General features: G+C 36.0%; 1 protein-coding gene and 1 pseudogene across 1 annotated transcript in view; one reads left to right on the top strand and one right to left on the bottom strand.

Moving 5' to 3' along the window:
* The first annotated feature begins 1,763 nt into the window (after window positions 1-1,763).
* The window catches only part of TMF1 (TATA element modulatory factor 1), a 49,550-nt gene continuing 24,103 nt past the window's right edge, over window positions 1,764-27,210 (top strand). The window contains exons 1-8 of the mRNA XM_004483329.5: window positions 1,764-2,175; window positions 5,225-6,429; window positions 8,390-8,493; window positions 9,129-9,255; window positions 12,466-12,571; window positions 15,750-15,892; window positions 16,163-16,329; window positions 16,625-16,781. Of these exons, the coding sequence (XP_004483386.1) occupies window positions 2,034-2,175; window positions 5,225-6,429; window positions 8,390-8,493; window positions 9,129-9,255; window positions 12,466-12,571; window positions 15,750-15,892; window positions 16,163-16,329; window positions 16,625-16,781 (2,151 nt within the window). The 5' untranslated portion in view covers window positions 1,764-2,033. The remainder of the gene's footprint in view (window positions 2,176-5,224; window positions 6,430-8,389; window positions 8,494-9,128; window positions 9,256-12,465; window positions 12,572-15,749; window positions 15,893-16,162; window positions 16,330-16,624; window positions 16,782-27,210) is intronic.
* Window positions 22,758-23,293, bottom strand: LOC139437682 (ubiquitin-conjugating enzyme E2 E1 pseudogene; annotated as a pseudogene).

Below are 27,210 nucleotides of genomic sequence, written 5' to 3'. Positions count from 1 at the left end.
TATTAATTATTAAGTAGTTCTATAGTAATGTTTGAATACTTTTTAAGTGTGTAGAATTACAACCCCCAATTTTTATTGCACCTGATTTGAGACTTCTGTGATTTCTATAGGAAAATCTGCTGACTTAATTTGACTTGCTTTGACAAAATAATCTAATGAAAGTGGAATAACATTTTAAAAATTAATGTCTCTTAAAATTCCTTTCTTCCCCTAAAGGACTAGGGTTAAAACAAAGTTAAGCCTAAGTACTAAAAATTGGGTTCCAGTGTCTTCAAGCGAGAATGTGTAGCACCTGTTCACACTCTTTCTGATTTATGTGGCAGCTTTTCTATTTAAGAACTTTGTGCTTATGAATCAGTGGGTTTTCATTTATTATTATTTCTAGTTCCATATTGATAATTTGTTTCATTCGAAGATCATATAAGATAAATTTATATGATTTAATTAAAAATTATAGATTCAGGTTAAATTTATGAAAGTGAAGGAACTAACATTTAGTACCTCTTCTATACAGGTGCTATATAATAATTCTCAAAGTAGGTTTCTGAGAATGTGATATCATTTGAGAGCTCGATAAATAGTTTTAGAAGGTTTAGGTCATTTACCCAAAGCTATACAATTAAAAGTCTTGGAACAGGCATTCTAACCCTAATCTGCCCCCAAACTACCTCCTCAGACTACTTAGCTGACCTGCTTGAAAGTACTTTAGTATTACTTGTATAGATTACTAAAGTGTAAGAATTTCAACATGCAAATTTTTACTCAAGTTAGATGCAGTTCTTGGCAGATGATCTTAACTTTAAGGGTGGGATTTAACTAAATTTTTTTAAAAGCAAAAATCTTTTATGGTGTTGTGCCTTGCAGTGGAGTAAAATACCCAAAATGCCCATGGGGAACAGACATTAAGGCAAATAACCACAGCAGGAAGGGTGTGATAAAATAAGTCGGAGTGTGTTACAAATGAGTGAAGATTATTAGTTAAAAGAGGCAGCCACACCAACTGACCTCATGTGGGTATTAAGATTTATTAAATGAAGCTAGAAATTTGGCTTTTAGATGCTGGTAGGATTTTATATTTAACATAATGGGGACCGAACCAAACGTAGCTTCCGACTGGATTAGGAAGTCCACCAATTTAAGATATTTAATGTAGCCAAATGTTTGGAGATATTGCACACAGAAAAATTTGTATTTTAAGTAATATGTACAATGCATATTAATAGGGAAACCGTTTTAGTATTAATACTCCGCAAGGTTTTTGTTTTCACTGGGGCGGTGTTTGCCCCAGTATCGTGAGGTGGAACTTTTGCTTTGTCCACTACGTACGAGTTCCAGTTTTTTGGAAAGAATGTCCATGTATGATCTGCAGACACCATTACTTGAGGAATACGGATTTCTACTTCCGTCCGGTGGGCTAGGTCAAGCTTTTTAAATAATCTCGTCGTTTCAGGCAAATCTAAACCATGGTCCCTCCTTAAGGCCAAGTTAGCACAGAACTGATCAAATATTTGAAACAAGAGAAAGTAAGGAAGACCCAAACTTCCCTTTGTAATTACTGCTGGCAGGGCACTAGCTTTTAACACGTGGGTTTTTTCCTGGGAAGAAGCCCACAGGAAAACTCGTTAATTCCTCGAATCACCCTTGCTGTCAACTGGTGTCGCCTCCTTTGCTTGTTCCTTGCTGTCCGCCGGCGATCTGCGTTTCCCGGTAACTAAGGGCAACCCTGGTGCCCCGGATGTGACGTCAACGTCTCCTACCTCTCCGTCTATCGACGGAACCTCTGGGCTCCCGGATACGGTTGTTGTGTACGTGGAAGAAGACGGCGCATGCGCGCGCCGGCCTTTCGTGTCAGCTCTGTGGGAAGGGTTGAGGGTAACATCCCCTACTAGGGGAAGGCTGTCCGGGTCATGGCTACCCGCTGACAGGGTCAGTCTAGTGGAGAAGGGGGCGAGGCCGTTCCGCTGCACCCTTCCCCGGGCCTGAGGCCTTCCCACTTCTAGCTGCCGGCCGCCACTGCCGGGTGAGGAGGGGAGATGAGTTGGTTCAACGCCTCGCAGCTTTCCAGCTTCGCCAAGCAGGCTCTTTCTCAGGCCCAAAAGTCTATCGACAGGGTCCTAGACATCCAGGAAGAGGAGCCGAGCGTCTGGGCCGAGACCATTCCTTACGGAGAGCCGGGTAAGGAAGGGAAGAGCGGGAGGAGCAGGGTCTCGGAGGCAAACATGTTAAGTGGTCTAAGATGGGGATCCGTCCGCGTTTTGAGTTCTGAGGAAGGAATTTCTCTTCGGACAGTTCCCGAATGCTTCGTCTCTAAGTCAGCCTTGGCTTTTTTCCTGAGAGAAAATCCAGTCCCAGGTTCTTCCTTACCTTTGGTTCTGGGACTGGGTGCAGGTTTTGCCGACTGCGGACGGGACTGATTTGTTGGTCCTGTCCCCAAGCTGTCTCTTGGCACAACCTTTGAATTAAACTCGCGGACTTTGAGCGCTTCGGGCAGTGTTTAGAGTCAAGAACTAAAGTATGTAAATCAACAGGCAAGGGAAGAATGATACCTAACATTTAGTGAGCACTTCGTGCTTGGTAGCGCATACTGTGCTTTCTTTTTTTTTTTTCATCTTCAAAATAGCTCTTAGGTTAGATTTATTATTATCCTTGTTTTACTAAGAGGATAACGAGGCTCAGAAAGGCTAAATGACAGTCTAGGTCACACACGGCAGGTAAGGGGCTGAATATGTCTGAGGTATTATACTCGTGGAAACTGGCCCCCAATTTTTGGTTTCTATCATTTTATTTTGGAATAGTAGCATTTCACTCTCAGATTCAATTGCTTTTGACTGTAATTATAGGGAACAGTTTGACATTCTAGTGTGTGGGGTAAAGATCTGCAGAAGTTTTGGGGGTGTGAAGCTTTGTGTGAAAAAGTAAATTATTCTTTGCTACTCCATCATTCTGGTTTCTGTTTTTAATTTTACATCGGTGAAAAGTCACGGCCTAAATTGAGGTAACTTGTTTTAAGGAATTTTGGTCCATGTGTGCATGTCGTGATTTTTACAAGATATTGTAAGACGTTGAGGGGAGTAGCTTAATTTCCTTTCTCAAAGCTTCCGTGCCCATTGAGCTTCACTGAACTTTAGAGGAGTCAGGATATAAGTTTTAAATAAAAGAATGCTTGTTGGGGAGCAGATGTAGCTCAAGTGGTTGAGCTCCTGCTTCTCATGTACCAGGTCGGGGTTTGATCCTGGGTACCTCCTGAAAAAAAAAAAAAAAAAGGAATGCTTGTTTTCTGAAACCTGGGGTTTGAATTACGCTACATAATTTATTTAAAAAAAAAACAAAACAACAAGACCAGGTTATCCAAAATAGACTCAGATTTTCCTGAAGTGTCATAAATGTTTATTGATCATCTTACTTTGTTTTAGATTGAAATTCTTCCAAGATGACAGTCTTCAGAATGTAATAATTTAATTGGCTATCAGATAGCCCTGAGGTTTGTATAAAACATTCTCCAAGGAGCAAATTTGACTCTGGTTATTCATTAAAATGACTTAATAAATTAAACTGTCATCAGGAGACCTAATCTTTCTTGTTCATTTGCATCTTTCATTTTGCTTTTCTCTTTTTTTTCCCCATTGTTTTCATATGCTGCACAGACAGACATAAAGCTGTATCCCTAAATTGAAGTTTCCTACAATACCTTTTATACTGATCATCTCTGAAGTCATATTAAAGAGTAGATTTGATAGATTTTAGTTACTTGTGTTCTCTCTCCTGATTTCTAATTGTGCAGGATTTGTGGTAATTCTGCTTAGATAATTCTAATTGAATTTAGGAAAGGAAGGAATTTTTATAAAAAAAGAAATGCTTTTAATATTTTAGTGAATATGCTGTTTTTATTTATCATCAGGTTTCTTTAGTAATATCTATTTCAGTGACTGCTATAATTACCTTTTTTAGAGATACTTATTTTCTCTTGTGCTTTTTTAGATTCTCGTTTAAACTATTTATATCAAAAAGTAATCATTCTAAAGATATGTACATTTCTGAAATTCATATCAACCTCTGATGCAATTTGCAATTTAAGGAGAGAGCAAAACTTTGTTAGAATGGATTTGGAGAGTGGAACTTGGGAGATGGACTTGTCATTAAGTGGATGAAAATTAATTTGTTCTTTAGAAGTTACTGTTCCTATCAATTTAATGTGATTGTTGGAGAAATACATTTGTCATCAGTATTTTGGTTTCAGTTTTTGAGTGTTGTCCTCTTTTTAGCTTATAATTATGTTTTTGGTGTGGTTTTTCTTTAGATTTATTTATTTCTTACCCCCATTCCCCCTGTTGTCTGCTTTCTGTGTCTGTTTGATGTGGGTTCTACTGTCTGCTTGTATTCTCATTAGGTGGAATGAGGAACCCAGGAACCGATCTGGGACCTTCTGGAGTGGGAGAGAGTCGATTACTCTCTTGTGTCACCTCAACTCCCTGTTCTGCTCTGTCTTCTTATCTTTTCTCCTCTTTGTCTCTTGTTGCGTCATCTTGCTGTGCCAGCTGTCTGCATGAGCCAGCACTCCTGCGTGGGGTGGCTTTTGCACGCTGGGTGGCATTACCATACAGGGCGGCACTCCTGTGGGGGGTAGCATTCCCACGTGGCCTGGCATTCCTGCATGCGCTGGCATTCTTCATGGGCCAGCTTGCCCTTGCCAGGATGTCCTGGGCATCGAACCCTGGACCTCCTTTATGGTAGACAGGAGCTCAATTGGTTGAGCCACATCCATTCCCCTGTAATTATGTTTTATTGTTGATATTACTGAATAGAAGGTATGGTCATTTTGCAGGGCTGTGTATGACCTGAAAGTGAGGATAATACCAGTTACTATGAGGTGAACCATATGTAATTTAAATTTAATATATATAGTAGGTATATATATTTTTTTCTCTTAATTTTTTAAGAGAGGGGATATCATACTTGCTTTTTAGGCCAGACAAGGTTGGGTCTTCTACCTTTGTTTCTAGTTCCTCTTAGGCATATTCACACTGGTTTTCCCCTTTAAGGCCCAAAAGTAACCCACGGACTAATTATGTAGTAAACAAGGAGTTTAACAGGTACAAATTACAGGCTGTATTCCTTCGGTTTTGTTTCTTATATAATTATATCTATATGAGTATTATAATCATAATTGGAATATTAATGTAATATGTATGTTTTTTCTTTTTTTAATATTTCTTTTTTGTCAAAGGAATAAATTCCCCTGTTAGTGGAGGATGGGATACTTCAACCTGGGTGTTAAAATCAAACACTGAACCTCAGAGTCCACCGATAGCTTCTCCTAAAGCAATTACAAAGCCAGTTCGGAGGACTGTGGTAGATGAATCTGAAAATTTCTTCAGTGCCTTTCTCTCTGCAGTGGATGTCCCAGCCATTCAAAAGAGTCCAGTGGTATCAAAACCTCCGGCTAAATCACAGCGACCAGAAGAAGAAGTGAAAAGTACTTTACAGGAATCCTTGCACACTGAACAGTCAAGAACTGAAATAACTGAGTCAAAAGTAAAAGATTCTTCTCTTTGTGAATTAGGGGAAACTCTGGCAGTAGAGACTCCATCATCTAAAACTGAAGGCAAGCATGAAGAAACTGTTAATAAAGAATCTGATATGAAAGTGCTCACTGGACATTTGAAAATATCTGAAAGTGTAAGTAATGTGAAAGAAGCTACAGAAAGTATATCTTCTATATCTACACAGCCACTCACAGCAGAAACAAAGGATATGGCTTTGGAACCTAAGGAACAAAAGCATGAAGACAGACAGAGCAATACACCTTCTCCTCCTGTTAGTACCTTCTCCTCAGGTACTTCTACCACTAGTGACATTGAAGTTTTAGATCATGAAAGTGTGATAAGTGAGAGCTCAGCAAGTTCGAGACAAGAGGCTACAGATTCAAAATCAAGTCTTCACTTGATGCAGACATCTTTTCAGCTTCTCTCTGCATCTGCTTGTCCTGAATATAATCGTTTAGATGATTTCCAAAAGCTCACTGAGAGTTGCTGCTCCTCTGATGCTTTTGAAAGAATAGACTCATTTAGTGTACAGTCACTAGATAGCCGAAGTGTAAGCGAAATCAACTCAGATGATGAATTGTCAGGCAAGGGATATACATTAGTACCTATTATAGTTAATCCTTCAACTCCAAAGACTAAAATAGTTGAGTCTGTTGAAGGGAAATCTGAAAAAGAAGTAAATGAAACATTAATTATACCCTCTGAGGAAACAGAAATGGAAGAAAGTGGACGAAGTGCAACTCCTGTTAACTGTGAACAGCCTGATGTTTTGGTTTCTCCTCCACCAATAAGCGAAGGGCATGCTGTTGTGAACAAAGTGCCTGAACAATGTGAAACTGCTGAAAGTCAGCCAGAAACACTTTCTGAGAAGGAAGATGTCTGCAAGGTAATTCTAAAAGATGGAAGGGGATTTTAAGATATGCTTTTCAGAGATAAAATTATTTGTTTTAAAAATATTTTCAGTTTTGCATAAGGACTTAAGGACTTGTACTGATAAAAAATCATTTTGCCATTTCAGTGTGGCATTGAGGACCTTAAGATTGAAGAGCTACTGGTATTAAATTATTTGAAATTTCTCCAAGGGAACTATGGTAGAATGTTGATATTTCAGGATAACTAAATATAAAATAATTAACAAATTTCTTTATTCTTGAACCATTATCACCTTAAAATTTCTCTCATGCTAATGAGCATGTCAGTTTACTAAGTACTGTCTTATTTTAACATATCTTCAACTCCTTTGTAGATAGAGGTGTTAAAACAAATCTAAATGTCATGTAATTTATTTTATATCAGAATTTTTTTAAACAGATCAATTTTATTGATACATATTAATAAAGCAAACAATCCATCCAAAGTGTACATTCAGTGGTATTTGGTATGATTATATAGCTGTGCACTCAATTCAATCATTATTACGGCATTTTAATTATTCCAATAATAATAATAAAATTCAAAAACACAAACAAAAACTCATCACCTCTCAATCTCTATGCTTCAGAATTTTTTTTCGTGTTCACATTATTGGTAGCAAATTCTAAATGGGAACTTAGCCTTTAGATTTATTACTAATGTTTTTCTGTTTTTATTAATTGCTTCAGTTTGTTTTCTCTTTATACTGTTTTTGATATCTACTACTGATAGCTATCTTACATAAATGAGAAAGGGAAGTATCCAGAGAACAAAGACATTGGTTAGGAATGACATATTTTTACATAATAATGAAAAAAAAAGGAAAGTGGCATAAAGTTTTCAGTTAACATTAAGTCACAGTTTTGGTTTTTTCCTATGATTTTTAGATATAGAAATTGAGTTGGATCTGGCATCTTTAATAGACCCCTCTGAGCTATAGGATGTCTTGAAGAAATGTCCTGTAAGTGCCATGTATTGAATTATTTAATATAAAAAAGAGCCAGGTTCTGTTACCTAGGTTTAATATCATTTACAAACAAAATGACATGCAATTTGCATTCCTAGAAACCAACACTAATTACTATCAGTAAAGTATGTTTGAACTATTTTCAGTGTACTTAAGGAGGTAAGCAATTTCTAAAATAATCTCAGAATTAACTCAGGTAAGACTTAATTTTTTGAGTCCGAAATACACCCTTCCTTCCCTCATACAAGTTCTTCACTGCTTCAGCAGAAGCTTAGGAGTAAGATATACTAAGCATTATTTTTTGCATAGCTTCATACTAATATATTCTGAAAGTTATAAAATTACATGCCTGTAGGATTTCTAAAATTTTATTTTTTAAAAAATAATACTAAAAAAGTACATAGTATATTTGACTTAAAGAATAATATAGATTTAAAAAGATGTCTGCATACCTACTACCCCACTAAGACAGAATATTACCAGAGGCTTTGATGCCCCCTTTTTGACCTTTCTTGATCACATTCTCTCTCTTCCTCTTGTGGTGGATACTCAAGCTGTTCCCAGGTTATTGCTTTTATAAAAAGTTATTATTCATGTTCTTGTATATATAACGTAGACTACATGTACACGAATTTCCCTCTCTATGGTATACTTAGAAGTGGAATTTTCTACATCAAAGAGTATATAGATCTTCAACTAGATTTTGCCTAATTGTTTCCCAAAGTAGTTGTAATAATTTATACTCCCACCCACTATGTGGTTATATGACTTTATACTCCTACTACTAGATTTGTCTGAGTTTTTGTTGTTCTGCATCTACTGTGTTCCCAATACTTTTAAAATTCTTTTTATGAGATAATGCTCTTGTATTTATTATAGTGATTGGATTACCTTTACAACTCATCACCTGCAGGTAAAAGTGGTCTTCTAATGTTAAATGTTTTGACTTTCATATGTGTTTATCCAGACAGTTGAATTTCTGAATGAGAAACTAGAAAAAAGAGAAACTCAGTTATTGTCTCTTAGTAAAGAGAAAGCACTTCTAGAAGAAGCCTATGATAATCTGAAAGAGTAAGTATTTTACAAATGCCAATAATTGTTTTTACACATTTTGTAGAGCCCTATCCATATACTTTGTTATTAAAGAATGTTTTTGAAATTAAAATATCTTCTATAACATTTCATTTCTTACTTTACTTAGAAATTGTTTTGCTACTCAGATTATCTTTATCAGATTACCTTTGGCATGAAAGAAAGTTGTTTTGGGAAAAAACCTCAATTATTAGTAATCTTTTAGTATTAGAAATTTTAAGTAAATGTGTTTAAAGAAACTGATACTGTTTTTAAAAATTACTGAGTTATTACTCTGCTTTAAGGAGATAATTGGGAAAATGTGACGCAAAAAGATTCAAACATGTTTTTCTAAGCCAAAATAATTGTAAAATCATTTTAAACCTTCAGAAATGAAAAACTTCATTCACTTTTTGTTATTTTTGCATTATCAAACAGTGATGACCTTTTCACTTTAAACTGGGCTTTCTTTGAGATGTGCTAAGTAAATTAAGCAGGTAATTTTTCTCTTAAAAGTTAATAGACCTTAAATTAACCTATTTTAATAAGGTGTGTATGTGTTATCTTCTTTTAGAAGATAACATTTTGAAATATATAAACGGTCTCCTTATTCTTAAACATTATTTTTAATTTAGTGAAATGTTCAGAGTGAAAGAAGAAAACAGTAGCATTTCTTCCTTGAAAGACGAGTTTACTCAGAGAATTGCAGAAGCAGAAAAGAAAGCTCAGCTAGCCTGCAAAGAAAGAGATGCTGCTAAAAAGGTAATGGAATTTTATAGTAATACTGATTAAACTCCATAAAGACATAGGCTTTTGAGAAATGCATTCATAATATTTGGTAAAAGAAACAGAGAAATGAGATTAAAGATTAAAAGAATACTGTATATATATTAATACTTAGGTAGTAGATCTTTCAATGCATTTGAAATTGTAGCTTTTGCTACTTTAAAAAATGTGAATAGATACTAGTTTTTATACTTTATGTATGAGTTCTTGCAAGTATTATGAGGATAATTTTCATAAATATTAATTCCATCAGGGTCCATAATACTTAAATCCAAACAGGACTATATAAATCAAAGAGTTTATAATTACTTTCATACACTATTTCCCTGCCTCTTCAAGCCAAAGTTATTTTAAGGTATGAATTTCCAAGGGTTGGTAACTCTTTTTGGAGGCATGATGTTTATTTACCCTAATGTGGATTTCTCAACCTTGGCACTATTGACATTTTAGGCAGGGTAATTCCATGCTGTGTGGTACTGTTCTTTGTATTGTAGGATGTTGAACATCATCCTTGACCTCTACCCACAGGATACGAGTAGCAAACCACCTTCCCACCCCAGTTGTAATTATCAAAAATGTCTGCAAATTTTGCCAAATGTTTCCTGGGGTGCAAATCACTCCTGGTTGGGAAACATCCTGCTAATCCTTCTTATTTGGAACAGTTGGATTTTATAAAAATTGGTAACCAACTGAGGTTAGTGATTACTTTAGTTTTCTGGTTGCTAAAACAAATATACAATGGGTTGGCTTAAGAAAAAGAATTTATTGGCTTACAGTTTAAGAGGCTAGAAGCCTTTCTTCCTCCTGGAGTCTTATAGCTGGCCGGCAATCTTTGAGGTTCCTTGGCTCTTCTGTTAAATGGCAGTGCATATGGTAGTGTCTTCTTTCTCTTCCAGGCTCTGTTAACTTCCAAGATCTGGCTCCTCTCCATGGCTTCTCTCTCTCTGTCCAATTTCCTATACATATAAGGGTTTCACCCATATTAGAATAAGGCCCATCCTCATTCAGGTTGCCCAGTTTGCCCACACCTTAACTTCAGAAGTCCTGTTTCTGTGGGTATGGGGTTATACCCACAGAAGCAGGGGTTGGGAACTGAACATGACAATTGTGGGAGACATGATTCATTCCTCAACAATAATTATGCCTGCATTCCAACTATTAGTAATAACAGTTTCTTAGCATTTGTTCCATTAGGTTGTTTTCCCTTCTTCACCATTAGTAATTAGTGTTACATATAATTTTTCTGTGTATACTCTTACAGAAAAGAAATATGTCATAAACTTCCATCTGCTTGACTGCTTTAATTAGCTATTTCACTTCAGACACTAACAACTTGAAACTATCTAACCAACCTCTTTCTGTCCCTATTGTATTCCATCTAGAAAGGCTTAATCAAGAAAGTAGATTTTAAGTAGTGCTTGTTTTCAGGAGTGCATGTAGAACTGTGACCTAAAATAGATCCAAACTCTTAGCTATACATGAAAAAAAAATGAGATCCAGTACAGTTTAACATGTTACATATGTACTGCTGTGTGTAAACCCCCTGCCAAAGCCATCGGAAATTCAAAGGTCAATTAGAGTACCTTAAATGAGCAGTTTACTTTTGTAGTTTTGGGAGTCAGGTAATGCCAACAATATATAGTGCTAGGTAGAATGAAATAAGTTGTAGATAAGAGATAAATAAGCAGTTTGGAATGATAGCATAGAGTATGAATTCTTACCTGGGAAATTGAGGAATTTTTTATGAAAGTTATGACATTCTAATTGAACCTTGACAGATGGATGAAATTTTGACAGTTGAAATGGGCAGCAGTATTAAGGATAGTTCAGAGCATGTCCTTTGGTGACTCACAGATCTGGGTTCAAGTTATAACTTGATCACTTATTAGCTCTCTGACCTTCATATGTTACTTGATCTTTCGGAGCCTTCATTTCCTTATTAGTACAGTTGAATAATAACAACTTCATAGGATTCTTGTGAAGAATAAATATAATTGAGAAATATATGTTTTTATTCAACTGTATTTTCTTTTTGTTTTTAAATTATTTTTATATTTTCAATTAAATGTACAAAAACAAGAATAAATGAATACAAACACTGTTTAAAGACTCAATATAAATACTAGTTGTTTTTAGCTGTTAGTTATAGAGCTTAGTTCAAAGTCAGAGTTTAAATTGCTGAACACTTTCACATCACCATTATAGTTTTAAAAAATGTACCACCTTGGGAAGCAGATGTGGTTCAAGTGATAAGGCCTCTGCCTACCATATGGGAGGACCCAGGTTCAATCCCTGGGACCTTCTGTGAAAAAGAAGAAGAGAAAGTGTGCCTGTGTGGTGAGCCGAGTACTCGCACAAGTGCCCTTGTGGTGAGCCAAGTGTCCATTTGAGTGCCTGCATGGTGAGCCAGTGCCCATGCAAGTGAGTCATGCAGCAAGATGATGATGCAACAAAAGAGAGACAAAGAGGAGAGTCACGGTGAAGTACAGCAGAGGCCAGGAACTGAGGTGGCACAATTGACAGGGAACCTCTCTCCACATCAAAGGTCCCCAGAATCGAATCCCTCTGTATCCTAGAGGAGAGAAATGAGAAGAGAAAACAAAAAAGAAAAATAGATACAGAAAATCACACAGCGAATGGATACAGACAGCAAAACACAGCAGGGAGGGGGCGGGACCAGGGATGGGGAAAAAAATAAATAAATCTTTAAAAAAAAAAAAAGGAATAGCACCTTGACGTTTTTCTGCCAAATCTCTGCTTTACTGAAGCAAATTTAAGCTTTTTTTAAAGTCATGCTTTCCCTTCCATTTCACAACACCCTAGTAGGTACAAGGAGTTCTAGAGGAGAAAAATAAAGGCAGTGAGAAATATTATTCCCAATGTAATTAACCTGTAGAATATATGTGTAGAGACAGTAGAGAATGGTTTTGAAACTTAATTTTTTCTCGTTTATATTTCCACTTTAAAACCTGCTTCTATCTGAATTTACGTTTTGCATGTCATTCAAAGCTTGTCTTACTTAGCCAAAGTAATCAACTCAGGTTAGCTGAATAAAATTTATAGATTATTACAGGTAATGTGATTTATTGATGGCCAATTTGAATATAGAAAAAATTGGAAAATACAACTAGAATGAAAGTAATCCTTTATAGTATTCATAAATGTTATCTTTTTTTTTTTTTCCAGGAAATCAAAAGTATAAAAGAAGAACTTGCCACTAGATTAAATAGTAGTGAAACCGCAGACCTTTTAAAAGAGAAAGATGAGCAGATCCAAGGGTTAATGGAAGAAGGTACATAAAGTTAATGCATTTAGTTACTTATGGAAAATATTGTAAGGGAAAATACTTGCGACGTGACTGGCTACTACTTCCTAATAAGAGGTATTGGAAGCAAGGAAGGTTTGGACTTAAACTCAGAAATGATAGGTGACAGTTTATAGAAGAATGGAGAGTGAAAAGAATAGAGGCAGATATATCTGTATGTAGCTTTTTGTTTCTAGGGAGGTGAAAAAAATAACTCCTTGAAGAATAGACAGCACTTTGGAGTTCTCTAAGAAACCTCTTAAAAGCCCATCATTTGAGCCAAGATATTAAAGATTATAAATTATGGGTTCAGGTAATATCTGATCCCTGCCTTGAGTACTATATACGGTATCATTGTATTGTTCTTGCATTTTATAGTGAATTTTTAAATTATATTCATTTAAAATTTTTTCAATTATTAAGCACTCTTGTCTGTGAAATGATTTATAATTAACGGGGTAATAGAAATTAAAGATGTATCATGAGATAAATCACTATGAATGGGCAATGAATTTCTTTATTAGGCTAGGGAAGTGGAGGTTTTGCAGTAAGTTGTCAAATGAATTTTTTACTTTCTCTTAAAGTTTTTTGAGTTATAAGAATAATAGTTGCTACGTGCAGAAGTTTTTTTTGTTGTTGCTGTTGTGTTTTTGTTTTTCTGGTACTGGCAGTCCAGAGATTGAACCTGGGACCTCACATGTGGGATGCTGTCACTCAACCACCGAGTTACATTGGCTCCCCCGAGTTGGTTTTTTTTGGTTATTTGTTTTTTGAAGGTACCAGGGATTGAACCCGGTGCCTTGTAATGTGCGAAACAGGTGCTCAACTGCTTGAGCTACACCTGCTCCCTTGCAGAAGTTTTTGAAGTTACAAAAAAGTATATGAAGAATGAGAAAATAGAGCATAATTCCATCTTATAGAAAGTATTAACTCTTTGTCATGCTTTCTTTTGGTCTCTCTTTAATGGATTTTTAAGCATAGTCAAGATCACCTCTATAATTTACAATCCTCCTTTTTTTACATTTGCTTATGCCATTAAATGATTTATCATTAATGTCCATTATGTGGATATTCCATAATTTCTTTTACTATTTTCATAATGTTGGACATTTATTTATAAAATATTAATATTACAGATACTGGTGGGATGAACATTTCTGTGCTTAAATCATTGAAATTAAATGAATTTCTAGAGTAAGTGTAGAGTTTGATAACAATTGAACCAGTCACTTTGTGAAAAAGTTGTTTTCAAATTTAAATATTATTTAACAAATATTTATTTTACATTTAATAGCTAGATATTGTGATTGATTTAGTAATAAATATGACCTAGTCCCTGTCTTTAAGAAGCTTACAGTTTAGAGAGAAATATAATTATACAAATAATTATAAAATAAAACCTAAGCAGTAAAATAGACCAGTGAAGGAAGAGTTCATAAAACACAGATAATCGTTATCATTTCAGAACATCTTGAAATCAGTACCTGCATTATGTTGCAACATTAGAGACTTAGGGGAAGGTTAAGTGCATGGTTTTGTAAATTTTTTAATTATTAAAAATGTTAATATTAAATGTCACTTTTAGAATTTAGTAATTTAGTCAAGGGATGGGCTGAAGTTGTTTTTCCTTAATGAACCTCTTTATATGGAATGATTTCAGGTGAGAGTGTTTACATACTTCTTTCACCAAGTATTATTTTTAATTTTTTAATTTTTTAATTTTGAAAAATTTCAAACTCACAGAAAAGTTGAACACACAGTGTAATGAATGCCTGATTATATCATTACCTAGATCCATCAACTCCTAACATCTTGCCACATCTCTTCCATATATACCCTTTTGCCATACTGTTTAAAAGTATGTTATACATAACATACTGCCCCTTAACTTCTTCAGTCTGCATCTCTCAAGGGCAAATATTTTCTCTTTCACGAACACATTATAATCCTACCTAAGAAAATCATCATTAATTCCGAAATGTCATCTAGCATATACTTCATTTATTCCTCTTGTCTCCAAATTATCTCAGTTGTTTCTAAAAGTATTCTTTATAGCTCATCATTCATCCTGCCCTGCTTCTTTCCAGGATCCAGTCAGAGTTTGTACATTGCATTTGGGTCTTAGGTCCTTTTAGTTTTCTAACAATCTAGGAAAGTCTTTGTTCTTCATGACACTGAAGCAATGATATTTATAAATTCTAGGCCATTTATCCTATAAAATGTCCTATGTTCAGGAATTTATAGGTTCCTTTGTGATGTGATTCTCATGAAATATTCCCAGTAAGAAATATAATAGGTGATAATGTGTACCTACCATTTCCCTCTCATCAGTAGTTACAAAATGTCAGGCTATACCACAATTGGTGATGCTAAAATTGAATGCTTGGTTAAGGTGGTGACTACCAGATTTCTCCATTGTAGAAGCACTTATTTTTAACCTTTTTTTTTTCTTCAAATTTTTAAAGAACAGTCATGCATACCATACAGATTCCTATTCATCACACCACCACCACTTTACATTGTTGTGACACATTTGTTACAAATGATAAAAGAACATCGTTGTGATACTACTGTTATCTGTCGTCCATAGCTTATATTTGGTGTATTTTCCCCACAAACCACCCTATTATTTACACCATGTATTACTATGTATTTGTTATAGTTCATGAGGGAACACTGTCATATTTGTACTGTAACCACAGTCCAACATACACCATGGGGTTTGCTGTGTTTTGTAGTCCCCTGCCTTGTATAATCCATCTAAAGTGTTCTCCATTGTAGAAACACATTTTTTTCCCACTTTGTAATTAATAAGTAATACACGGGAGTGATTTTTAAGACTGTAAATATCCTGTTCCCCAGTATTCTGTCATCCAGTAATTTTCTCATACACTGATGAGTCTTGTCCAAATCAGTTGTTATACTGGCGGTTATAAAATTGTGATTTGTAAAAATTCTATCATTGTAAGTCACTGGTTAGATACACATTCTATTAGATTCTTAGGGGAGAGCATATGTAATTCAGTGGTTGAGCACCTGCTTCCCACGTACGAGGTGTTAGGTTCAATCCCTGGTACCTCCTTAAAAGAAAAAAAGAAAAAGGATTGTATTAAGATTCTTAGGAAATGCTGCATAGTATTTGAATTTATATTTTTGCCATTACCAGGAGAGAAACTTTCAAAACAGCAGCTGCATAATTCTAATATCATTAAGAAATTAAGAGCTAAAGACAAAGAAAATGAAAATATTATTATAAAACTGAACAAAAAAGTTAAAGAGCTAGAAGAGGAGTTACAACATTTAAAACAGGTGACTATTAATCATTATTCACTATTCCTATCGGTATTACTTCCTATATGTACAATTGGACATGGTTTATGAAGCATATTAGATGATTTATGGGGTAATGTCATGTGAGAAGAATTTTTCGTATTATTTAATAGATGAATGTTAAGATTTTTTTTCTTAATATAACACTTGAGGTTCCTGGAATACCATAATTTACCAGGTATTATCATAATGTGCATTATTAGTGCCAGGTAGTAATGGAAAATATTTCTGTCTGTCTTAATAACATAGGTCCTTGATGGCAAAGAAGAGGTTGAGAAACAACATAGAGAAAATATTAAAAAACTAAATTCCGTGGTAGAACGTCAGGAGAAGGATCTTGGCCGACTTCAAATAGACATGGATGAACGTGAAGAAAAGAATCGAAGTATTCAGGCAGCCCTTGATAGTGCATACAAGTAAATAAATGAACAAATATTCAGTCCATTTATAATTGATTATCAAAATGGGATGTTGATAAAGTACTTTTTCTATTATCTAATTACTATTAACATTTATAAACTTATCTAAATATGAGCTAGCTACTGGTCAAACAAGTTCAACAGAGAGTTCTTTCTTACTACAGGCAGTGTTTATTATATTGTAAACTCTCCCTCATTCTATAGATTTCTGTGCCACATAGGAACTTCATTAACTTGTGTATATATTGTTTTAACTTATTTTAAACAAAAATTATCAATCTACTTTTTAAAGAGAACTTACTGATCTTCACAAAGCCAATGCTGCAAAGGATAGTGAGGCACAGGAAGCTGCTCTCTGTCGTGAAATGAAAGCTAAAGAAGAACTTTCAGCAGCACTGGAAAAGGCCCAAGAAGAAGCCCTTCAGCAGCAAGAAACATTAGCAATTCAAGTAAGGAATGGACATTGATTTAAATTAGTCTTTTAAATATTTGGTTATGATTCTGCTCATTAATTCATTAGCTAGCTTGAATTTAACTTTATATAGTGGTATATGTGTTATGTTTATAATCCTTTTTGTCATATTTCAAAGAGTACTGAAAACTCAATTTCGTGTTTTTTTTAAACTTAAAAATGATGCTTACGTTTTACCAGTATTGTTTAATTTTTTTGTGAGTTTCAGACTTATTGAGAATGTTATGAAAGTTAAGGACCTTCTCAGCAGAGAAATGCACATATGTGCATTAAATACTAAATATTACATACAATTTCAGGAAAATTCATGTAACTCCTGAGCTCATTCATACTATCTGTGGGAATCCATGGACCTCAGATGAAGAAGGGAAAACAAATTTGGCATGTTTTGTCCTATAAAATTAGATAGAATTTGTATATAGTTCTTGGGTTCATATTTCTATGCATGTAAATATCTTCATAATCAGTTTGAATATAGTTAAATATACGTGAATTATGATTTATTTTATTTATTTATTTATTTTTAAAGATTTATTTATTTCTCTCCCCTTCCCCCGCCCTGCCCCGGTTGTCTGTTCTTTGTGTCCATTTGCTGCGTGTTCTTTTTGCCCACTTCTGCTGTTGTCAGCAGCACGGCAGTCTGTGTTTCTTTTCTTGTTTCATCATCTTGCTGTGTCAGCACTCCGTGTGGGTGGTGTCATTCCTGGGCAGGCTGCACTTTCTTTCGCGCTGGGCTGCTCTCCTTACCGGGCGCACTCCTTGCGCGTGGGGCTTCCCTAGCGCGGACACCCCTGCGTTGTAGGGCACTCCCGCGCATCAGCACTGCGCATGGGCCAGCTCCACACGGGTCAAGGAGGCCCGGGGTTTGAACCGCAGACCTCCCATGTAGTAGGCGGACGCCCTATCCACTGGGCGAAGTCCGCTTCCCATATTTACTTTTTTGAGATACAGGGACTAGGAATGAACCTGGGACCTCTTATGTGGGAAGCCAGCACTGAACCTCTGAGCCACATCAGCTCTCCTGAGTTGGTTTTTTCATTTGTATGCTTGTTTGTTTTGTTTTTAGGAAGCACCGGGGACTGAACCCGGGACCTCCCATATGGGAAGCAGATGCACAACCGCTTATGCCACATCCACTCCCCTGAATTATAATTTTTACCTTCAAAATGACTTACAATAAAAAAAAATTCTGAAATTGTAATTCTTCTATGTAAAGAATCATAGTGTTATTTGTTTTAGAGATATAATCTGGCCTTATGTCACTGACAACAAAATGTAACTTTGGATAAATGGTATGTCTTTGGTTTTTGGTTTGTCTTCTATAAATAGGAACCAGTTACTTTTTCCATTATTTCTCTCTTTAGATATTTCTTTTTAGGTATTCCTCATTTCAGGTCTTGTATTAGTCAGAGGGAAATAGAACTGATAAGAGATACTGTAAATATTATGAGATTTTATAAAATTGTCTCTCACAATTCTGGGCGGGTAGTGGTACACAAGGTCAAATTCTGTGGGGCAGGCTACAAACCAGGAACTCAGATGGAGGTTTTCAGTTAATTCCCCCAGAGAAGCTGGATGTCTGAAATAGAAATGGAAATTCTCTCTTCCAACTGGTGAAATCAACATACTTCCTTTTAAGGCCTTCAACTGATTGAATGGGACCTCTCATTGATAAAGGCATTCTCCTTATTTAATTGTGTATTTAATCAGTCATAGATGCAATCAACTTACTAATGATTTGAGTTCATGAAATGTCCTCACAGTAGCCATCAGGCCAGTGCTTGCTTGACCAAACAATTGAGCATCATTACCTGGCCAAGTTGACACATGAGCCTAACCATCACAGGTCTGGACTTGATTGTTTTGTTTCATCTAATTTGTATGCCTGCCTGCTTCTAATCTTTTCTTCCATGCCACCATTCGATTTATCATCTTCTAATAAATCCTTCTATAGTGTTGCCTTGATCAAGTTATTCCTTTACCCAAAAGCATTCCAACCTTTACCAACATTAGTCTGCCATCCAAAGCCCTCAGCAGCCCCTTTTACTACCCTGTCTTCTACTACTACCACCATTTGTACAACTCTTATGACTTGCCATTTTCTCAAAACACATTGGTCTCTCAAAAGATACTGTTCTTAGTTTTGTTTTTTCTACCTGGAATGGCTCTTTTTTTGATAGGTGATTGCCGATCACTCCCTACTCAAATTCTGCTGCCTCTGCAGTTCCTTTCCTTATATTATTCCAGCAGAAAATGATTCTACATTTCTCTGTCCTTTACAGAGCTGTTTTTATTTTGTCAAATTAATTTTGGAAGCGTTTTATTAAAGTTTTCAAAATTACCTAATATCAATGTTTTTCCACACTTATTTATCTCTTTTTTTCTCCTTGCCACTCTTGTATTTTAAAGTATATTGCTGGGAGTGGATGTAGCTCAAGTGGTTGAGTGCCTGCTTCTCATATATGAGGTCTCAGATTTGATTCCCAGTACCTCCTAAAAACAAACAAACAAATGTAAAAACCAGCTTCATTGGGGAGCAGATGTAGCTTAGTGGTTGAGCACCTACTTCCCATGTACAAGCTCCTGGGCTCGATGCCTAGTACCTCCTTAAAAAAAATGTATATTGCTGACATTGTGTCATTTCACTCTTAAAAGCGTTTTAGGTATCTCCAAGAAAAAGGAGAAAAAGGACATTTTTTTTAACCAATCACACACTGTTATCTCACCTAACAAAAGTGAAAATAATTTCTTAATATATAATATCCAGTCCTTGTTCACATTTTCCTGAGTTAAACATGGATTAACTTAGAAAACTCCTTTCTGTCCCATGATATTGACTTGTTAGAAAGCCTAGTTATTTGTCCTTTTGAATGCCTGTATTATAGATTTGTCTGATTGCTTCCTTGTGGTCATTAAAATTTTTCCTCTAGTCCCTCTATTTTCTGTAAATTGGAATTTACAGAATTCCAACCACTGAGATTAAAATGCAGCTTTTGGGCAAGAATACTTCATGGTGGTGCTGTGTACTTCATATTATATCACATCAAAGGCACACAGTGGCTGATTGGTCCACTTTTAGTGATGCTAAAATTTATTCGTGGGTTTAGGGAATGGCGCTGTAAAATTCTCCATCACTCTTTCTCCTGAAGGTTTTAGCACCTATTGATGATTGTGCTTATATCAGTTAATTTAAATTAGTTAATTTAGGGTTATAAAATATTGATATTTCTAATGATAGTATTTCTTCTAAATGTATTAGTTGAGATTTTAATAAAGAGAATTTTCTATCATAGACTAGAGATATTTATATGGTTACTTTGAAATACAATTTAAAAAGGGTTTGTGCCCTATTTTCAGTGATGACCAATATGATTTTTTGGTTTCTTTCTCTCATACTTTCTAAAAAAACATCAGTAGGGATTAATTGTTTTGTTTTGTTTTTTACGTATTCATGTTATTTCAATTTATTGTACTCTCCCTCTCCTGAACAATCCCAGACCCAGAGGCTAGAGCCAAGGGCCCAGAGAGACTCAGGCTCTCTATTTAACCTTTTTTTTTTTTTTTAAGATTTATTTTATTTTTCCCCACCCCACTTCGCTTATTGTTTGTGCTTGCTATTTGCTCTCTGTGTCTGTTCATTGTGTGCTTGTCTTCTTTTTTTTTTTTGGAGGCACTAGGAACCATACCTGGGGCCTCCCATGTTGATAGGCAGGCTCCCAACTGCTTGAGCCACACACTCACTTCCCTGTTTAACTTTTGAGGAAATGCCAGTCTGTTTCTCACAGCTGCCACAGCATTTTACATTCCTTCTGTCAATACATGAGAGTACCAATTTCTTCACATCCTTGCCAAAACTTCGTTATTGTCCATTTTTAAAATTACAGCCATCTACTACTAATAATCAGCATCTTTTCATATACTAATTTGCCATTTATATATATATCTTTGGAGAAGTATCTGTTTAAATTCTTTGATTCCCTTATTTAGAAAATAATATTTTTTATTTGAGAAATTGGGGTTATAGAGCAATCATGCAAAAAATACAGGATTCCCATATACCACCCTATTAGTAACAATTTGAATTGGTGTGCTATATTTGCTATAATTGATAAAAGCACATTTTTATAATCGTACAGTTAACTATAGTCCAGGGTTTCACTTAGAATATGCTGTTTGTATTGCGCAGTTACGGGGATTTTTAATTTTTTAATTTCTATCCTATTAAACCATATATACAACCTAAAAATTCCATTTTTAACCACATTCAAATATATAATTCCGTGCCGTTAATAATGTTTACAGTGTTGTGGTACCATCACCGCCATTCATTATCAAAATTTTTATATCATCCCAAGTAGAAACTGTACCTTTTAAGCCTTAACTCCCTACTCCCTTAAACCCATGCTGTTTCTTAGTGACCATATGCTAGATTCTGACTCTCTGAATTTACTTATCCTAATTATTTCATCATCAGTGAGAGCATACAATGTATTTGTTCTTTTGTGTCTGGCTTATTTCACACATTATGTTTTCAGGTTTCATCCACGTTGTCACATGTATTAGAACTTCATTTTTATGGCTGATTAATATTCCATCACATGGTTATATGACATTTTGTTTTGTCTGTTCATTGGTTGATGGGAACCTGGGTTGCTTCCAATCTTTTGGCAGTTGTGAATAATGCAGTTACGAACATTGGTATGTAAATATCTGAGTTCCTGCTTTCAGTTCTTTTGGGAATATACCTAGAAGTGAGATTGCTGGGTCATATGGTGATTTTATACTTTACTTTCTAAGGAATTGCCAAACTTTCTTCCACAGAGCTATACCATATGACATTCCTACCAGCAATGGTATAGTGTTCCTATTTCTCCACATACTCTTCAACACTTGTAATTTATTCCATTTTTTAAATAGTAGCCATTCTAATGTGTGTGAAAAGATACCTTTTGCATTCCCTAATGGCTAGTGATATTGAAAATTGTTTCTTGTGCTTTGGGCCATTTTTATATCTTCTTTGGAGACATGTCAAAGTCTTTTGCCCATTTTTAAATTGGATTGTTTGTCTTCTTGTTAAGTTGAAGGATTTATTTTCTGTTTTTGTTTTTTGTTTTTGGATACTTTTAATATTGTTTATTAGCACAGTAACAAATGCAGGCTTAAGTAGTCCACAACATACAATCAAATCCATTGAGCAACTTCTATTCTACACCTTACAGTTAAGTAGCTTAAGGTATTTCACTTCAGGTTTTCACAAGGCCTGATTCAAACCTTTAGTTTTATCACAATCAAGTAGATTGACATATAAAATAAAATACACAATGGCTCATTTCCTATACGGTGTCCTATAGCCATGTGTTCATTTTACATACGTGAGATGGCAGTCTCTTAAAACTCTGTTAAATATCAGGAATGTTCCCTCCCAAGAAGGGAAAACGAATCCCAATTTTTTTTTTTTAAACAAAAAAGTGTGTAGTCTTGGAAGGACTTTACATAAATGGTCATGTGTGCAATCTGTACAAAATTAATCTGTTTTAAATTTACATACTATAAGGAACTGAACCCAAATGTACATTGTTTTCTATACTACATTTCAGCTAATATTGCAGAACTAATGACAGTTTTAAAAGAGGCTATTACTAGTTCTGTCTACTATTTATAGTAAGTGCCTTAAGTTACAACAAAATCTTGGGAAATAAAACCGAATGTTGCTGAAAAATCCTACTCTTTACCAACTCTTACCCTACCCCACCCCTTCAGAATCAAAAGCAGCTCTCTTCTGTGACAGATGAATAATATAAGAATTGTGAAAACCTAATTTATATAGCTTATCTCTTGGTCTACTATTTGGCCATTCTGCTCTGTTGGTCATATACTGAGTGGCAGTACTTCCCACCAAGGAACTGGCAACTATGAGGCAATTACTCAATGAGTCCAGCAGGCACAGATGAGGTCAGACAGATGACTCAACATCTAGAAGTATGTAGCTTGTTTTTAAGAGAACTGGAGTACAGTCTGTAAGAAGTGAACAGATAGAAAAGAGGACTTTAGAAATGGTTAGTGCTGTATTCCAGTTATCTTTCAATATGTCCAAGCAGATAACTCCTTGACTCTTAATATTACAGTGATAGATTCTAGTCCAAAACATAATCTTTGGAGGCTTGGAAGGGATTATTCTCGTGTGAAAGTGATATCAAGGAAGAAAACACCACCCACATACATGGATCTTGGAGACCCTAGAATGATTCTCTCCATTCATAGATGTTATTGCTTTTGGGACCAGCACTGCAGTTAGGAGGAGAGTCTAGAGTGATGTCCACCAGTTACTTCTAAATCCTCTTGGCCCTGGTGGAGAGGAGGAGTTTGGAGTTTTTGCTCATGCTGACTTTACTCTCCTTCTTCTTGGGGATATTTTTGTTTTTCTGTTCGCTGTTTAGAGGACAAAGATGAGGAGGAACCAGTGCTGGCCCTCAAATCATCATCCAGCATAGTGAAACCTCCACCCCACCCCATAAACAGCCTCTGTGTCTGGTTCCTCTGTGCCGCTGTGGCAGCTACTCAGGGTTTCTTTTTATGTTCTGGATATTAAACCCCTATTGGGTATGTGGTTTCCAAATATTTTCTTCCATGGTGTGGGTTGTTTTAGTTTCATGATGAAGTCCTTTGATGCACAAAAGTTTTAAATTTTGATGAGGTCCCATTTTTCTGCTTTTTTCTTTTATTGCTTGTACTTTTGAAGAAAGCATTGCCTAACACAAGGTCCTGAAGATGTTTCCCTACATTTTCTTCAAGGAGTTTGATAGCTCAAAAATAAGTTGGCCAAAAAATATTAGGATAGATTTCTGAGCTCTCAATTGTGATCCATTGGTATATGTGTCTGTTCTTGTGCCAGTGCCCTGCTGTTTTGATTACTGTACTTTGTGTAATAAGTTTTTTTAAAATAGCAACTACTTTAATGAAATATAATTACAGTTGGCATGGGAAAATAAGGGCATTGAGTGTTATTATGAATTTGCTCCTAGCAAACAAGTCTATTTAGTTCTTTTGGCATTAATAGAGGGCTAGACCTATTGACTATTTGTCACTTAAAATGTTTCTCTACTGTAATAAACTAATAGTTATAATATTTGTGAGTTAGAGAATTTTTTTTTTGTCTTTACTACCTTTTTTTCCCCTAAATGCTCAAGACCCAGCATTCATTATGACAACCAAATGATGTTGCATGAATGGAATCAAAAGATTTCTCATCTTTTGTCTTCCCCAACTTGATATCACCCCTTTCTCTTAGTCATTGTGGCAGTTTGAGATTATTTATGAATTCCAAAAAAGATACAGATTTTGTTTGTAAACTGGTCTTTTTCTCTGGGTGTGATACCCTTTGATTATATTAAATTCAAAGGCTTTATGTTTACTTCATTAAATCAAGATTAAGGCTTTGATTCGACCATGTCATTAGGGCAATTCAGGGTTGAGTCCCTGTCTCCTTCTTGGGCAATATAAATGGACACTTACACAGAAGAAAACACATAGAAGATATGCAGAAGAAAGAGAGAGCTCCGTAGACACTGAAGAGGAGAGAGCTTTGATCCTGTGGCCCCAGGAAGAGAAGTGAGCCAGCCATTCACCTGATAGTTTGCAGCTGAAGAGAGCAGAGCAGCTGAACCCTATGCCAACCTACAGCTGAGATAGGAAGAAGGTGGGCTCACGGAGCCTTAAGAGGAAAGAGGAAGGCTGAAACTTTGCAGATGTCACCTGCCATCTTGCTTCAAAACATGGCAGCAGACTTTGGTGAAGTAATCTTGAGTTGGACTCTTTAGGGCCTTGTAACTAACTGTAAGGTGCTACCCAACTTTTGGCAATCATGAATAACCTATATACCCTGTAGTGATATTGCAGGGTTAGGTGGCAAATCTGTATTCAACTTCTTCAGAAACTGCCAAACAGTCCTCCACAGTGGCTGTGCCATTCTACATTCCCACCAACAGTGAATAAGTATTCCTATCTGTACACAACCTCTCCAACACTTGTAGTTCTCTGTCTTTTTAGTAGTGGCTGTAGCAGTTTCATACTATTGATAAATTCCAAAATGAAATATTGGATTATGTTTGTAAACTGGTCTGTACCTGGGTATGATTAAATTATGATGAGGGCTTTGATTGGGTCATGTCAGTAGAGTGTTGAGTTCCTGCCCCTTGGTGGGTGGGGACTCACAGATAAAAGGCATAGCGAAGGGCAGAGTTGGAGCTTTTGAAGCTGGAGTTTTGAGCTGGAGCCCAGGAAGTGAACACACAGAAGAACACAGAGGAATAGAGCCGGATTCTTACACATGGCAGAAGCCTCAGGGAGAGAGAGAGAGAGCCATTTGCCTGATAGTCTACAGCTGGCCTGTTGGAGTGAGCACAGCACCTGAGCCCGGAAAGAAATGCAGCCCTGGAAAGAGGAACCCAAGCAGCCTAAACTTTTGGCAGAAATCGGCAGCCTTCGTGCCCCAACATGTGGTAGTAGACTTGGGTGAGGGAAGTAACTTAAGCTTTATGACCTGGTAACTGTAAGCCTCTACCCCAAATAAATACCCTTTATAAAAGCCAACATATTTCTGAAATCTTGCCTCAGCATGCCTTTGGCTGAGTAATATAGTGGCCATTCTGATAGAATGAAATGGTATCATTGTAGTTTTGATTTTCGTTACCCTCATCATTAGTGATGTTGCACATTTTTTGTGTTTTTTTCTTCATTTGTATTTCTTCTCTGACAAATGTCTATTCAGCTATTTTGCCCATTTTTTAAATTGGGTTGTCTTTATTGTTGAGTTGTAACATCTCTTTATACATCATGGATATTAAACCCTTACTGGACATGCAATTTCAAAATATTTTTCCCATTGAGTTGACTGCCTTTGCATCCTCTTCATAAAGTCCTTTGAGGTGCAAAAGCATTTAATTTTGAGAAGGTCCCATTTATCAATTTTTTCTTTTGTTGTGCAGGTCTTGGGTATAAGATCCAAGAAACCGCCATGTACCACAAGATCTTTAAGATACTTCTCTACATTTTCTTCTAGTAGTTTTATGGTCCTGGCTTTTACATTCAGGTCTTTGATCCATTTTGAGTTGATTTCTTTTATAGGGACTGCGATAGGAGTCCTCTTTTGTTCTTTTGGTTATAGATTTCCAGTTCTCCCAGCACCATTTGTTAAAGAGACTGTTTTGTCCTGTTAACATGGACTTGGGAGATTTGTCAAAAACCAATTGGGTGTATAGGTTAGGGTTTATATCTGGATTTTCAATTCTATTCCACTTATTGGAAGTGTCTTTCTTTATGTCAGTACCATGCTATTTTGTTCTTTTTTTTCCAGAGAGGGAGGTTTTTTTTTTTAATTTAAAACATTTTTTTTATTTCTCTCACCTTTCCCTCCCCGCCCAGTTGTCTGCTGTCTGTGTCCATTCGCTGTATACTCTTCCATGACCACTTCCATCTGTATCACAGCACTGGGAATCTGTGTTTCTTTTTGTTGCATCATCTTGTGTCAGCTCTCCGTGTGTGCAGTGCCATTCTTGGGCAGACTGCACTTTCTTTTGTGCTGGGCAGCTCTCCTTACGGGGCACACTCCTTGCGTGTGGGGCTCCCCTACGCGGGGGACACCCCTGCGTGGCAGGGCACTCCTTGTGTGCATCAGCACTGCGCATGGGCCAGCTCCACATGGGTCAAGGAGGCCGGGGATTTGAACCACGGACCTCCTGTGTGGTAGGCGGACGCCCTATCCATTGGGCCAAGTCCGTTTCCCTACCATGCTGTTTTGACCACTGTAGCTTTGAAATATGTTTCAAAGTTAGGCAATGAAATTCTTTCCATGTCACTCGTCTTTTTTAGAATGCTTTTGGCATTGGGGTCACTTTCCCTTCCATATGAATTTGGTAACGGCCTTTTCTATTTCTGTAAAGTAGGCTGTTGGAATTTTGATTGGTATTGCATTGAATGTATATAAATCAGTTTGGGTAGGACTGACATACTAACGATATTTAGTCTTCCAATCCATGAACATGGAATATCTTTCCATTTGTTTAGGTCTTCATTGATTTCTTTTAGCATTGCTTTGTAGTTTTCTGCATATAGGTCCTGTACTTCTTTGGTTAAATTGATTCCTAGGTATTTGAGTCTTTCTGTTACTATTGTAAATGGAATTTTCTCCCTGATTTCCTGCTAATATTGTTCAGTACTAGTGTACAAAAGCATTACTAATGTTTGCATGTTGATCTTGTATCCTGCCCCTTGGCTGAACTAATTTATTAGATGAAGTAGTTTTGTCATAGACATTTCAGAATTTTCTAAATATAGGATCATGTCATCTGCAAATAGAGGTTTACCTCTTTTCCTATTTGGATGCCTTTTTTTCCCCTTGTTTAGTTGGC

This window comes from Dasypus novemcinctus, chromosome 26, assembly GCF_030445035.2.
Source record: "Dasypus novemcinctus isolate mDasNov1 chromosome 26, mDasNov1.1.hap2, whole genome shotgun sequence".
In the NCBI taxonomy this organism is placed as follows: Eukaryota; Metazoa; Chordata; class Mammalia; order Cingulata; family Dasypodidae; genus Dasypus; species Dasypus novemcinctus.
This window is presented reverse-complemented; position numbering and strand designations above follow the sequence as displayed.